At 43.0% G+C, this 16,284-nt stretch overlaps 1 protein-coding gene across 5 annotated transcripts in view; it reads right to left on the reverse strand.

The window, feature by feature from the left end:
* Positions 1–1,482: 1,482 nt before the first annotated feature.
* The window catches only part of LOC111750858 (uncharacterized), a 43,462-nt gene continuing 28,660 nt past the window's right edge, over positions 1,483–16,284 (reverse strand). For 3 of the 5 annotated variants that reach the window (XM_064284787.1, XM_064284786.1, XM_023548980.2), the window contains one exon: positions 1,483–10,947. In XM_064284787.1, the coding sequence (XP_064140857.1) occupies positions 10,153–10,890 (738 nt within the window). In that variant the 5' untranslated portion in view covers positions 10,891–10,947 and the 3' untranslated portion in view covers positions 1,483–10,152. Of the gene's footprint in view, positions 10,948–16,044; positions 16,181–16,284 lie in introns of all 5 variants that reach the window. The other 2 variants (XM_064284788.1, XM_064284789.1) reach the window with 2 other exon arrangements.

Here is a 16,284-nt window from a genome sequence, read left to right on the forward strand (position 1 = left end):
GGTACAGCAGCCAGTGGTTTGGAGTGTGGGAGACTTGATGGCACTCACCTCAGTAATTCTTTCAGGATCAACCCCAGCCTGCACCCTCTGCATATTCCTGTGGAGCTACACCATTCTTAGTTCTTTCCTTGTTCACTCTCCCTCAGCCCTAGAAGTAGAAGCTGCTTTCTGGAATTGCTACTTCTGAATCCCTTAGAGTCCTCTTTTTAGAGTTCTCTTAGTAGATAACCATCTTTTACTAGCTAACGATTACATTAAATTTTCCCTGTTCAAATTACTGGTGTGGTTTCTGTCCCGACTGAGCCCTGATCCATACACCACCTCCAGGCCTTTGCCTTTGCTGTCCCCCTGCTGGAACAATCTTCTTCAAGATAAGCAAATGGCTTAAACATAGTTGTTAATGGACTGCTATTATTGTCCTAGGGGTTGAAGTGTTTTTTTTTTATTATTGTCCTAGTGTTTAAAGTGAAGCCTCTGATGCAGCTTCCATCTAGTCTTTAAATAAAGATGGCCAACCATTGGGCACAATTGCTTGCAACCAGGAGAAGCTCAGGAAAAGTGGATATAAAAGATTTATGTGTGATATAAACAAGACATTGAATTTTGACTCTCAATGAACCTACCTGAGAACAGTATTACCACTACCCACAACCCCTAGAAAGAGCATCAAGATTCTCTGAGATTTTTAACAAGGGTGCTATCTTAGCCATCTAGTGCTGCTGTAACAGAAATACCACAAGTGGATGACTTTAACAAACAGAAATTCATTCTCTCTCAGTTTAAGAGGCTGGAAGTCTGAATTCCAAGTGCCAGCTCCAGGGGAAGGCTTTCCCTCTGTGTTGGCCCTGGGGCAGGTCTTTGTAATCAATCTTCCCCAGTCAAAAACCTTCTCAGCACAGGCACCTGGGTCCAAAAGACACCCTATTCTCCCCGCTCTTGTTTCTTGGTGGTATGAGGTTCCCATTTCTCTCGGCTCGCTTCTCTCTTTTATATCTCAAAAGAGATTGGCTTAAGAAAAACAACCTAATCTGACTGAGACTAGAGGGACCCTGGAGGTCAAAACTGGAACCATTCCTGAAGCCAACTCTTCAGGCAGGGGTTGGACTGGACTGTAAAGCAGAAAATGATACTGGTGAGGAGTGAGCTTCTTGGCTCAAGTAAACACATAAGACTATGTGGGCAGCTCCTGTCTGGAGGCAAGATGAGTAGGTACAGGGAGACAGAAGCTGGTTGAATAGACACAGGGAATACAGGGTGGAGAGCAAGAGTGTGCTGTCTCATTAGGGGGAGAGCAGCTAGGAGTACATAGCAAGGTGATTATAAGTTTTTGTATGAGAGATTGACTTGGTTTACAAACTTTCACTTAAAGCACAGTTAATTTTTTTTGAAAAAGCAAACCAAAAAAAAAAAAAAACTAGAAAGGGCCACATGAACTAGAGACTTACATCATCCTGAGACCAGAAGAACTAGATGGTGCCCAGCTACAACCGATGACTGCCCTGGCAGGGAGCACAACAGAGAACCCCTGAGGGAGCAGGAGATCAGTGGGATGCAGACCCCACATTCTCACAAAAAGACCAGACTTAATGGTCTGACTGAGACTAGAGGAATCCCGGCAGTCATGGTCCCCAAACCTTCTGTTGGCCCAGGACAGGAACCATTCCCGAAGACAACTCAGCAGACGTGAAAGGAACTGGACAGTGGGTAGGAGAGAGATGCTGATGAAGAGTGAGCTAATGATATCAGGTGGACACTTGAGACTGTGTTGGCATCTCCTGTCTGGAGGGGGGATGAGAGGATAGAGAGAGTTGGAAGCTGGCAAAATTGTCATGAAAGGAGAAACTGGAAGGGCTGACTCATTAGGGGGAGAGCAAGTGGGAGAACGGAGTAAGGTGTATATAAACTTATATGTGACAGTCTGACTTGATTTGTAAACGTTCACTTGAAGCTCAATAAAAGTTAATTAAAAAAAAAAAAAACTAATCTTGTAGATTGAGTCCTGCCTCACTAACATAACTGCTGCTAATCCATCTCATTAACATCACAGAGTTAGGATTTACAATACATAGGAAAATCTATAAGATGGCAAAACGGTGGACAATCACACAGTACTGGGAATCATGGCCTAGCCAAGCTTACATGCATTTGGGGGGGGACACAATTCAATCCATAACAGGTGCCAAGACCATTTAGTGGAAAAAGAATACTCTCTTCAAAAATGGTACTGGGACAACTGGATAACCGCATGCAAAAGAACGAAGTTGGACCCGTACCTACTCCGTATACAGAAATTAACTCAAAATGGGCCAATGACCTAAGAGCTGAAAAATATAAGACTATTAGAAGAAAACATAGGGGTAAATATTCATGACCTTGGGTTTAGCAATAGATTTGACACCAAAACCACAAGCAACGAAAGAAAAAATAGATAATTTGGATTTCATCAAAATTAAAAACTTTTGTGCTTCAAATGACACCATAAAAGATATGAAAAGACAACCTATAGAAAGGGAGAAAATACTTGAAAATCATGTATCTGACTAGGGTTTAGTACCCAGAATTTATAAAGAGCCCTTACAACTCGATAACAGACAAACAACCCAATTAAAAAATAGGCAAAAGACTTGAACAGATAGTTTTCTAAAGAAGGTATACAAATGGCCAATAAGCACATGGAAAGATGTTCAGCATCACTAGCAATTAAGGAAATGCAAATCAAACCCACAATGTGATACCACTTCACACCCACTTGTTATTATTAGCTGCGGTGGAGTCAGCCCTGACTCATGGTGACCCCATGCACAACAGAACAAAAAGCTGTCCAGTCCTGTGCCATTCCCATGATCAGTTCCGGATTTGACCATGTGATCCATAGAATTTTCATTGGCTGATTTTCAGAAGCAGATCACCAGGCCTTTCCTCCTAGTCTATCTTAGCCTGGAAGCTCCACTGAAACCTGTTCAGCATCATAGCAACACAGAAGCTTCCACTGATAGATGAGTGGTGGCTACACATGAAGTGCATTGGCTGGGAATCAAAAGCAAGAATTTTACCACTGAACCACCACTACTCCCATTCACACCTACTACCAAAAATCAAAACCCGAGTCAATTCCAGTATAGCAACCTATAGGGACAGAGTAGAACTGCCCCATAAAGTTTCCAAAGAGGACCTGGTGGATTTGAACTGCTGACATTTTGGTTAGCAGCTGTAGCACTTAACCATTGCTCCACCAGGGTTTCCTCACAACTGCTACTGCTGTTGTTGTTAGGTGCTGTTAAGCCAATTCCAACTCGTAGTAACCATATGCACTAACAGAATGAAACACTGCCCAATACTGTGCCATCCTCACAATTGTTGCTATGCTTGAGCCATTTGTTGCAGCCACTGTGTCAATCCATCTCATTGAGGGTCTTCCTCTCTTTCGATGACCCTTTACTTTACCGAGCATGATGTCCTTCTCTGGGGACCGATCCTCCTGATAATATATCCAAAGTATGGGATATGTAGTCTCACCATCCTAGCTTCTAAGGACCATTCTGGCTACACTTCTTCCAAGACAGACTTGTTCCATGATACATTCAATATTCTTCGCCAACACTACCATTCAAAGGCGTTAATTCTTCTTCAGTCTTCCTTAGTCAGCATCCAGCTTCCCCATGCATATGAGGTGATTGAAAACACCACGGCTTGGGTCAGGCGCACCTTAGTCCTCAAGGTGACATCTTTGCTTTTCAACACTCTGAAGAGGTTTTGCCCAGTGCAGATTTGCCCAGTGCAATGCGTCTTTTTATTTCTTGACTGCTGCTTCCATGGGTGTTGATTGTGGACCCAAGTAAAATGAAATCCTTGACAACCTCAATCTTTTCTTGGTTTATCATGATATTGCTCATTGGTCCAGTTGTTAGGATTTTTGTTTTCTTTATGTTGAGATGTAATCCATACTGAAGGCTGTGGTCTTTGATCTTCACCAGTAAGAGCTTCATGTCCTCGTCACTTTCAGCAAGCAAGGTTGTGTCGTCTGTATAACACAGGTTGTTAATGATTCTTCCTCCAATCCTGATGCCCCATTCTTCTTCATATAGTCTGGTTTCTCAGACTATTTGCTCAGCATACAGGTTGAATAGGTATGGCGAAAGGTTACAATCCTGACGCACACTTTTCCTGGCTTTAAACCATGCAGTATACCCTTGTTCTCTTCCAATGACCGCCTCTTGAACCACGCACAGATTCCTTATGAGCACAATTAAGGTTCCGGAACTCCCATTCTCTGAAATGTTATCCATAATTTTTTACGATCCATACAGTTGAATGCCTTAACATAGTCAATAAAACACAGGTAAATATCTTTCTGGTATTCTCTGCTTTCAGCCAAGATCCATCTGACATCAGCGATGATATCCCTGGTTCCATGTCCTCTTGTAAATCCAGCTTGAATTTCTGGCAGTTCCCTGTTGATGTACTGCTGTAGCCGCTTTTGAATGATCTTCAGCAAAATTACTTACATGTGATATTGATGATATTGTTCAGTAATTTCTGCATTTGATTGGATCACCTTTCTTGGGAACAGGCATAAATATGGATCTCTTCTAGTAGATTGGCCAGGAAGCTGTCTTTCAAATTTCTTGGCATAGGCAAGTAAGCACTTCCATCGCTGCATCCGTTAGTTGAAACATCTCAATTGGTATTCTGTCAATTTCCAGAGCCTTGTTTTTCACCAATGCCTTCAGTGCTGCTTGGACTTCTTCCTTCAGTACTATAGGTTCCTGATCTTATGTTACCTCTTGAAATGGCTGAATGTTGACCAATTCCTTTTGGCATAGTGATTCTGTGTATTACTGCCATCTTCTTTTGATGCTTCCTGAGTTGTTTGATATTTTCCCCATAGAATCCTTCAATATTACAACTCGAGGCTTGAATTTTTTCTTCAGTTCTTTCAGCTTGAGAAATGCCAAGTGAGTTCTTCCCTTTTGGTTTTCTATCTCCAGGCCTTTGCACATTTTATCATAACACTTTACTTTGTCTTCTCTAACCAACCTTTGAAATTTTCTGTTCAGTTCTTTTACTTCATCATTTCTTCCTTTTGCTTTAGCTACTCAACCTTCAAGAGCAAGTTTCAGAGTCTCTTCTGACATCCATTTAGGTCTTTTCTTTTTCTCCTGTCTTTTTCATGACCTCTTGCTTTCTTCAGGTATGATGTCCTTGATTTCATTCCACAATCCGTCTGGTCTTCTGTCGTTAGTGTTCAGTGCATCAAGTCTATTCTTTAGAAGGTCTCAAAATTCAGGTGGGATATACTCAGGTCGTACTTTGGTTCTTGTGGACTTATTCTGATTTTCTTCAGTTTTAACTTGAACTTGCATATGAATAATTGATGATCTGATCTGCAGTCGACCCCTGGCCTTGTTCTGCCTGATGATATTGAGCTTTTCCATCGTCTCTTTCCACAAATGTAGTCGATTTGATTCCTGTGTGTTCATCTGGCAAGGTCCATGTGTACAATCGCTGTTTATGTTGGTGAAAAAAGGTATTTGCAATGAAGAAATCGTTGGTCTTGGAAAATTCAATCATGTGATCTCCAGCATTATTTCAATCACCAAGGCCATATTTTCCAACTACCGATCCTTCTTCTTTTCCAACTTTCGCATTCCAATCTCTAGTAATTATCAGTGCATCCTGATTGCATGTTCAATCAATTTCAGACTGCAGAAGTTGGAAAAATCTTCAATTTATTCATCTTTGGCCTTAGTGGTTGGCGTGTAAATTTGAATAATAGTCGTATTAACTGGTCTTCCTTGTGGGCATATGGGTATTATCCTATCACTGACGGCGTTGTACTTCAGGATACCCAGTGCCGTCGAGTCAATTCAATCTTGAAATATTCTTTTTCGCGATGAATGTGACACCATTCCTCTTCAAGTTGTCGTTTCTAGCATAGTAGACCATGTGATTGCCTGATTCAAAATGACCAATACCAGTCCATTTCAGCTCACTAATGCCTAGGATAGCAATGTTTATGCATTCCATTTCATTTTTGACAATTTCCAATTTTCCTAGATTCATACTTCATACACTCCATGTTCTGATTATTAATGGATGTTTATAGCTCTTTCTTCTCATGTTGAGTCATGCCACATTAGCAAAGAAGGTCCCGAAAGCATGATTCCTTCTACATCATTAAAGCCAACTCTACTTTGAAGAGGCAGCTCTTCCCCAGTCATATTTTGAGTGCCTTCCAACCTGAAGGACTTATCTTCCGGCACTATATCAGACAATGTTCCACTGCTGTTCATAAGGGTTTCACTGGTTAATTCTTTTCAGAAGTAGGCAGCCAGGTCATTCTTCCTAGTCTGTCGTAGCCTGGAATCTCAGCTGAAACCTGTCCACCATGGGTGACCCTGCTAGTATTTGAATACCGGTGGCCTAGCTTCCAGCATCACTGCAACACACAAGCCCCCACAATATGACAAACTGACAGATGTGTAGGGGTCACACCTATAAGATGGCTATAATTTTTTAAAAAAAACAAGTGTTGGCAAGGATGTGGAGAAATAGGGACCCCCCCACCATGCATTGCTTCTGGGAGTATAAAATGGTGTAACTACTGCGGAAAACACTTTGGAGGTTCCTCAAACAGTTAAATAGAATTACCATATAACCCAAAAATTCTACTTCTAGGTATATATCCAAGAGAAATGAAGACATATGTCTACACAGAAACTTGTACACGAATGTTTATAGCAGCATTACTCATAATAGCCAAAAGGTGAAAACAACCCAAAAGTCAATCAATGGATCAATGGATAAACATATTGCCATATAGACATACAATGGAATATTATTTTGCAATGAAAGAATGAAGTACAGATACATGCTATGACATGAATGAAGCTTGAAGACATTATGCTAAATGAATCAAGCCAGACACTAAATGTTACATATTGTATAACTCCTTTTATATGGAGTATCCAGAATAGGCAAATCCATAGAGACAGAAAGATTTGTGGTTGCCAGAGAATGGCGGGGTGGGGGGAGAGAAAAAGTAACTACTTAACAGATACAGGTATACCTAGAGAGAGGCAGTGGTTGTACAACATTGAGAGTGTACTAAATGTCACTGAATTGTACACATTCAAATGGTTAATTGGATGTTATGTGAATTCTACCTCAAAAAAAAATTCTCTGAGGGTACATGGTTATACTCCTTTGTCCAAAAAGCATTTATTGAGCCCCTACTATGTACCAAGCCAGGAGCCCTGGTGGTGCAACAGTTTAGCACTCAGCTATTAATTGAAAGGTTGGTGGTCTTAACCCACCCAATGACTCTGTGGGAGAAAGACCTGAAGATTTGTTGCCGTAAGGATTACAGCCTATGGGGTGTTCTACCCTGTCCAGTAGGATCTCTATGAGTTGGAATCAACTTGATGGCCCCCAACAACAACATGTACCAAGCACTGTTCTAGGCGCTGGGTAAACAGCAACACTTGGCTCTGAATCACTCCTAAAATGTTCCACAGATCTCAGAGGTAACCTTTTCCTACCCAACTCCAGACAGGTGCTGGGTGAATCCTCACACAGGGTACCAGCCTCCTCACAAGCCCAACTGAGGCACAAAAGGGGGCCTCACAGGGCCCTGCACACAATTGTGCAGGTTACTCGGTGCACAAAGATGCCTAGGCAAGGATGAGCGTAGAAAGTGGAATCTAGCAACTCCAGCTGCCAACTGTTTGCTTGGTGAGGGTTGTGTGAGCCCAGCAAGCCCACTTATTTATAATTGTATGTGCAACACATGGTGCTAGCTGAGCCCACATGCAGAATAAACCAAACCCATTGCCATCAAGGTGATTCTGACTCATAGAGACCATACAGGACAGAGTAAAATTGTCCCATAGAATTTCCAAGAAGCACCTAGTGGATTCAAACTGCTGACCTTTTGGTTAGTAGCCATAGCTCTTAAGCTATAGCTCTTTATTACTGTGCCACCAGGGTTTCCTGGAGAATAGGATAGAGAATAGGACGGGTCATGCAGAATAAGGTGGATCTCTTCAGAACAGTATCTTGTAGGAGCCTTCCTACCTAGAAGGAAGGGTGGGAGCCACAGAGGCTTTGGTCTCTGGCACTACTGCTAACACTTGTACAGGCCCTGAGGGTGCATCTGGATCAGCTGCTCGGAGAGGGTGAAGGAGAATCATTTTCCTGGGATGGAAGAAGAACATGTGCCCACAAATGTTTTAATGCAGAGACTACCCAGCTTCCATTAGCTCATGTACCTTTGTGGGGACCACAGAGTCAGTGTATTAGTAATCTATTGCTGTGTAACAAATCTCCACAAACTTAGAGGTTTAAAGCAACATACATTTACTATTGCACAGTTTCCATGAGTCAGAACCCATTAACATGGGTTCTCTCTCAAGGTCTCACAAAGCTGCAAGCAAGGAGTCACCTGGGTTGTGTTCTCATCAGAAGATCCAAATGGGGAAAAAGTCTGCTTCCAAGCTCATTTGTGTGTTGGCATAATTCCATTCTTTTGTGGTTGTAGGACTAAGGTTCTCATTTTCCTCCTGGCTGTCAGCTGGCAGCTTTTCTCGGCTTTAAGAGGGTATCTACAATTCCTTGCCATGTAGCTTCCTTCCTGGCCGTCTCACAACACAGCAACTTCCTTCTCTAAAGCTAGCAAGAGAGAGGCTTTCTCTCTAGTCTGCTGAAACAGTCTTATAGAACGGAACATAATCAAGGGTGTGACATCCCATCACCTTTTCCATATTCAGTTAGAAGCAAACCAAAGTTCCTGCCTGCACTCAAAATGAGGGAATTACACAAAGATGTGGGCACTAAAAACAAAAACCAAACCCATTGCCGTTGAGCCGATTCCAACGCATAGCAACCCTATAGGACAGAGTAGAACTGCCCCATGGTTTCCAAGGAGCACCTGGTGGATTCGAACTGACAACCTCTTGGTTTGCAGAAGTAGCTCTTAACTGTTATGCCACCAGGGTTTCCACGTGGGCACTAGAGGGTAGAAATCATTAGAGGTCACCTTGGGGCCTTTCTGACACAGTCTAAGGCTATGGTAGAGGCAAATCTCAGCTACAGTCAGGTAAGTGATGTGGGAACATCATGCTCTCACTTGGACAGCACATAGTGAACTCAGCAAGACAGGGCTCCTGGCTCTGTCCTCTGCTCCACGTCTGACACTGAGCCCTTGGAGGGAGCCAGTCTGAGGCACAGGATGATGTGACTGACCATACCTTCCCTGCAATGTCCTCATTCTGATTTTCGTCTTTGCCCCTCTCCAGAAGTGAAGAGCTTTAGCCATGTCTGGAGGCATCATTGGCTGACAGTCTCACTTGCTAAAGTCAAACTCCCTTGGGCTTGCAGGCGACAGGATTCGGCAGGGCTCTGAGAACCCCAAAGAGTGGTTAATAACTTAGTGTAAACCTGAGCCAGGCTTCAACATATCTCCAGATATGGGTCAGTCTTGAGAGTGAGGTGCAATTCTGGGTACAGTGAAACCTCAAATCTCCTATTGAACCTCAGTCCCCCTAGTCGCACCCATCCCCTCCCCAGCGGGACCCATCCAGGTTTTTTCCATCCTCACTGGTGACCCAAATAAGGTGGCACACCAAGTCCAGAACAAAGCCTGGGCCCACACCTAGGGACTCGGGGATCTCCAAGGGGCAGAACCAGAGTGAACCTAGCCTGCAAGTCCAGCTGAGAATTTTCCTGTGGAGAGAAATAACCTTTTCCTCTGTTTTAAGGGCTAAACGGGAGGGGGCAGAGCACAAGTAAATTAATCTCTTTAGAATCTTTAAAACTCTTAGTTTTAAGACTGAAAACTCTTCCTGATTTGAAGATTTTGGAAGCAGTGAGTAAAAAGCTCACAGGCTTTGGTTGAGGACCAAATTAACTAGTGTATCTGAAAGAGCACTGAAATGTTACCCAGTGCCTACCACTCACCATACAGTTACACAACCTTAGCCTGGCTGTCAAGAGAGAAACAAGAACAGCAAATATTTATTTCATACAGGAAGAAAGCAAAGAAAATTAGCAGGAGGAGGCTCTGCCCCAGAAACAGTATTTAGAGGAACATAAACTTTCTAGTGTGTGGGAGGACCACCCTTCTAATTATGAAGGGTATCGTCCCTTCCAACCTCAGTCAAGCCAGGACTTAGCTCTTGCAAAGCCTTTTAGCAGGTAATGATGAATACTGTACAAGAAGAAGCCTGAGCAGAACAGGATGATCATGAAGGACATGGTGATGAGGGTGTAGATGGACATTTGCTTCTCCATGGTTCCCCGGATCAAACAGATATAGGATCCTGGGCAGCTATTGCTGGTGCAGAGCATGGTGGCTTGGCTCACCACGGGCAGGTGTTGAGATATGAGAATGAATAAAAACACGCACTGGGAGCCAACCTGCAGGAGGAAGTAAAGGAGGTACAAAAGCAAAAGCATCTTCTCCCGGTGGAAGTTCAGGATGGATTTCTTCGGACGGGAGATTTTCTCCTGGATTCCCACCATCGAGCCCTCTTCTGCTTCTGCCCCTGACTCCACCGACTTAACCTTGATCTGCTTATGCCGAATCTGAGCCATGAAAAATTCCATGAGGAAGAAGGCAGCAAGGAAGATAAAGAAAAAGAAGTACCAAATTCCCACGACAGGTTTGCTAAAACGTTTTTCAAAACACTCAATCAGGCAAGGCTTGGTGATGTTGCCGTGGCAGTAGAAATCTTCGTGCAGCAGGGCCCAGGGCATGCGGACCACGTACACCACCACTCCGTACACAGCGATGAAGCCAAACCAGAGCTGCCGCCCAATGTAGTAACCAGATTTGTCGCCAACCACAGAGTGGAAGACAGGGATCAGCCCAGCCACCGCTGCTGCAGCCATCTTCTCAGGCTCTCAGGAGACCAGTGGAGACTAAGGCCAGGAGAACTCTGACAGCACCTCAGGGAGGGGAGGAGAGGAAAGGGAGGAACTCGGGGTCAGAAAGTGAGAAAAGTTGCAAGAACCCTAAGCACATCTCAGACATCTGCTCAAGATATGGTCAGTTTCATATCTTTACACCTAAGCTAAACCAACAGTATTTGCATTCCCAGGATGTGGTCATTCCTCTCTTAGCCCGCGATAAAGGTTGTCCACCCCTGGACACTGCACGGCCCAACTGTATCATACACATTACATGTGTATAACTCGTGTCTCCTACTAGACTGTAAGATTCTGGAGGTCAGAAACTAAGCATTGTTCACATTTACAGTGACCAAAGAGCATTACATAAAGTCCTAATTAAGGCCCTCAATGGCACAAACAATCTATGCTCAACTATTACCCTCATGGATGCTGGAGGTTTGAGCCCACCCAGCAGCACCGCAGAAGGAAAAGCCTGGTGATCTGCTTCCATTAAGATTACACCCAAGAAAACCCTATGGGGAGTTCTACTCTGTGACTCAATGGCAGCTAACAACAACAAAAAAAAAAAAAAAAAACCAAACCCACTGCCGTCGAGTTGATTCCGACTCATAGCGACCCTATAGGACAGAGTAGAACTGCCCCATAGAGTTTCCAAGGAGTGCCTGGTGGATTTGAACTGCTGACCTCTTGGTTAGCAGCTGTTGCACTTACCCACTACACCATCAGGGTTTCCAGCAACAACAAGAAGGACCTAATTATACTTGATAAATAAACAAAGGAAGGAAGGAAGGAACAAATAAATGAATTTTAAAATTGTGGTTGTGTGTGGTTGTTCTAAACTTCCTATGGAAACCTCTAGTCTTTACTTACATCTTTCTCCAGGAAATTTCCAAAGACTAGAGAGAAAAGAGGTAGATTATTCCCTTTTCTTTTGCTGCTTAAGCATACCGTTCCCATGACTGCTCTTCCATCCACAAGTCCTCAGAGGGTACCTATCACCATATTTTACTTATAATAATAATAATAACATTGACCATCCATTGACTGCCTATATGTATCAAGCCCTATGCTGGTGGTTTAGATACAATATCTCTACGTATAAGCAATACATTTTTAATCTTTTTCTTAGCTTGATTTGGATAATAGTTAATGTTTGCCCTCTCTTACCTATGGTCTTATATATGATAATGATCAGCTTGAGGTTTAGAGTACATAGTAAGCACTTTTTGTTTTTTTAATTGAAAAATTGTCACAGGTAGTGCCAAGGAGTCTTTCTAAAAGGTACTTGACAACCCACAATATTTCTAAATGACCCCGCAAGGATCAAGTAAGAGGAAGGCAGCCCACACATAAGAATCCTGAAAGGCAGTCTTCAGTGACACGGGATGGAGGCAGGACTACCTGGTTAGCCTGCCAAGAAGAGGCCAGTTACCAAGGGGAAGAGTCAAGGGGGTGGATTGGGACAGGTGGGGAAGAAACAATACGTTTATTTGCTGTCAAGTTGACTCTGACTCGTGGCAACCCCAGGTGTGTCAGAGTAGGACTGCTTAATAGAGTTTTCAATGGCTGATTTTTTTTTTGGAAGTAGATCACCAGGCCTTTCTTTCAAGGCACCGGTGGGTGGACTCAAACCTCCGACCTTTCAGTTAGCAGCTGAGCATTAACCACTCTACTACAAACTGATATTTATTTGTGATCTCATTTATTCCTCAGAACAACCTATGAGATAGATATGATTATTCTCATTTTACAGACAGGAAAATTGAGGTCCAGAATGGTTAGGTAACTCATTCATGATTATACAGTCATGTCAATGGAGGTGCCAGGGTTAGAAGCCAGAATTGTTTACCTCCACAGCCTGAACTTTGAAGCTTCTCCTGCTTCACAAGCTTGCCCAGGCCCACCCCTTTGCCCTGGTTTGGAGACAACAGGAAAGAAAGGTCATGGTGGGTCCTCCCACCCTCACCTGCCTACTCTTGGGGAAAATAAAATCATCAGTGTCCAGGCTTTCAGCTCTTTGCTTTCCGTCCTTGAGGACAGCTTTTAGGCCAAATTCAAGTTAGCTCGAATTGAAGAGTTCAAACCCAGTTCCTCCAGCACTGGATACTGTCTGGATCACCCTCTGTTGCCACAGCTCTGAAGCCTCAGGGAACTCTCCCCTCCTCACCAACTGCTTCACTCCTTAGAATCTTCCCATTTCTCCCACCCACCACCATCTACCAGGTAGTTACCTCATTGGCTATGACACCTGCCTGTCTTCCTGTCTCTACGCATCATCACTCTTTGAAGAGCATGTGTAGGAGAATCTTCAGATCAAGTCTTTTCTGGTTTAGAAAGGAGGGTCTTTATGGAGCCTGCTCTGAAGACCAGGCCAGGGACTTGGTAATATTCCTGTCAGAATCTGTGCTTTTCCCTCTGTCTGTTCCTGGATTCAGATGTCCCAATGGTTTAACCGTGGAATAGCCTATCAGCAGATTCAACAAGGAGTATTTCATATCTTTTCCATTCTTTTCAAACCTCCAACCTCTCTTTTCCTATCATCTCATAATTTAAACTAAGAAAATACCAGCCAGGAAGCTCATTTGTTTTCCTACCAGATCCACAAGTCTGGGAAATGAAGCAACTCTTCTCTTTAAAAGACCAGTCTCTCAATGTGCATTCCATATCCTACCCCAGACCTCTCGGCCACATGCCTGTTCCATTAACCAACCCCCATCCCAAATCCTCATCCAACAGTGTCTCCCACCCTGTCACCCCATCCAAGTACAACACGCTGTCTCTGTTCTTCTTCACAGCCAAGCTCCTTGAAAGAGTTGACTGCCTACACATCTTCCACACTGCCTCCAGCCTCACCTCTCTACACTGTCAATCCCTTCCACCTCGCAAGGTCATAATCGCAGTCTCCATTAGACTGATGTTCTTGCTTTAACCAAGCAATGAGAATGATTAATTCACCATTTACTTTTACCTTACCTGAAATCTCAGAACTTGATGTTCAATTACAGTACTTCTACTGGACTAGATTCATGGTACATTTATTTTCCCCTTCTGATATTTTAATTTTATTTTTATGGTTTTATACCACAGATAAAGTAGCTCTGGTGGTGCAGTGGTGAAGCACTCGGTTACTTCTTTTAAGGGTTGTTGGTTCAAACCCACCCAGCGGCTCTGCAGGAGAAAGACCTGGCAATCTGCTCCCACAAAGATTACAGACTAGAAATCCCTGTGGGGCAGTTCAACTCTATCACATGCGGTAGCTATGAGTCAAAATTGACTCAATGGCACACTACAACAGCAAAATACCATAGATAAGGAGTCCCTGGGTGGTCCAAATGGTGAAGCACTGGACTACTAGCCAAAAGGTTGACAGTTTGAATCCACCCAGAGGCGCCTGGGAAGACAAGTGTGATGATTTGCTTCTGAAAGGTCACAGCCTTGAAAACCTTATGGAGCAGTTCTGCTCTGCACACATGGGGTCACTACGAGTCGAAAAAGGCTCAACGGCCACTAATAGCAACAACATACCAGAGATCATATTGTAAACTACCATAAATTCTTTGTAAGTAAAACTTATAAATAAATAGACAGGAAGAGAAACACTAAGCTCAACTTGTGTTTAACTCAAAGAACAATTTCAAAACAATGATGATGTAAATTATGGTCAACAATGTGAAAAAATGTTATGCAGTCATTTAGCTCTAAATCCTCAATGCCTGACAAAAGCAGATCTCAATAAACATTTGTTGAGTGTGTGAAATAATAATTCTTAATCACTGTGCCACCAGGGCCCCCAATATAAAGCTAAGAGGGGGGAAATTATAAAATTTTATATACTCGATATACACAACACTGCTTAACTATGTATGCCTACCATCAAATAAATACTGGGGAAATATACAGGAAAATGCAAATAAATAAAGCATTGGGATGCTGGAGTTGCAGATGGATTGATTTCTTTTTTAGCTCTTCTAATATTATTACAATAAATAAAAAACCAGAAGGGAACGTGTACTAGAACCTCTCTATAATACAAATACACATTGCAGTGTTTAATTTAGTAGAAGACATGGTTTTGGTTATCTATTGTTGTGAACCAAAAAATTCCAAGCTTTAGTGGGTTAAAATGGCAATGGTTGGTTATTTCTGATAACTCTGTGGGTCAGAAGTTTGGGCAGAGCCTAGCTGGCCAGTTGTTCTGCTCCACATAGCATCAGCTGGGGTGTCTCGTGAGGTTGCAGATGGCAGCTAGGTTGAGCTAGACACCTGTAGAAGGCTTCACTCACACATCCCATGCTCAGCGGTCCCACGAGGTCATTCTCATTGCATGTGCTACCTCATCATTCAGTTGTCTAGCTCAAATTTCTTCTTTTATTTGTTTCATTATTTTTATTCTGGTAAACAAATGTATGTATACTTACATATATGCGTGTATATACCATAGCCCGTTGCCGTCAATTCCGACTCAAATAGCTACCCCATAGGACAGAGTAGAACTGCCCCATATGGTTTCCAAGGAGTGGCTGATGGATTCCAACTGCCAGACTTTTGGTTAGCAGCCAAGCTCTTAACCATCGCATCATCAGATGTCCATACATATATATACATATAACATAAAATTTGCTATTTTAAGTGTACAATTCAGTGACATTAATTATATTCACCATGTTGTGCAACCATCATCACCACACCATCTATTTCCAAAACGTTTTCATCATCCCGAACAGAAACTCTGTGCCCATTAAGCAATAACTCCTCCTTTGCCCATCCCTGCAGCCTTTGGTAACCGCTAATGAGTTTTTTAGTGTCCATGCATTTGCTTGTTTCGGATATGTAATAGAAGTGGAGTCATACAATTTTTGTCCTTTTGTATCTGGCTCTTTTCAAGCAGCATAATATTTTCAAAGGTTCATCCGTGTGGTAGCATGTATCAGGACTTCATTTCTCTTGATGGCTGATCAATATGCCATTGTATGGACGTACCACATTTTCTTTACCCTGTCATCTGTTGACGGGAACTTGGAGTGTTTCCGCCTTTTGGCTGTTGTGGGTTGGCTCGAGCTTTTTTACGGCACGGCGGCCGGCTTCCCCTAGACAGCATAAAGGCGAAATCTACGCCGCCTCTTAAATGCTCACCTTGGAAGTCACGCAGTGCCGCTTTGCCATTAGAATAGAGCAGAGGCAAGCTCTCACTGCAAAAACTCATGCAAGATGGGAGATGTACTTGTGGTCATCTTTGCAAACATTCTGCCACTGGGTGCTTTAACAATTCCTGAAGTTCCAAAGAAACTTATTTGAGCTCTTGTTCAGCAAAGGAGCTCTGGTGGTACAGCCGTTAAGCGCGAGTCTGGTAACAACTGAAAGGTCAGCAATTCG

This window comes from Loxodonta africana, chromosome 4, assembly GCF_030014295.1.
Source record: "Loxodonta africana isolate mLoxAfr1 chromosome 4, mLoxAfr1.hap2, whole genome shotgun sequence".
NCBI lineage: Eukaryota > Metazoa > Chordata > Mammalia > Proboscidea > Elephantidae > Loxodonta > Loxodonta africana.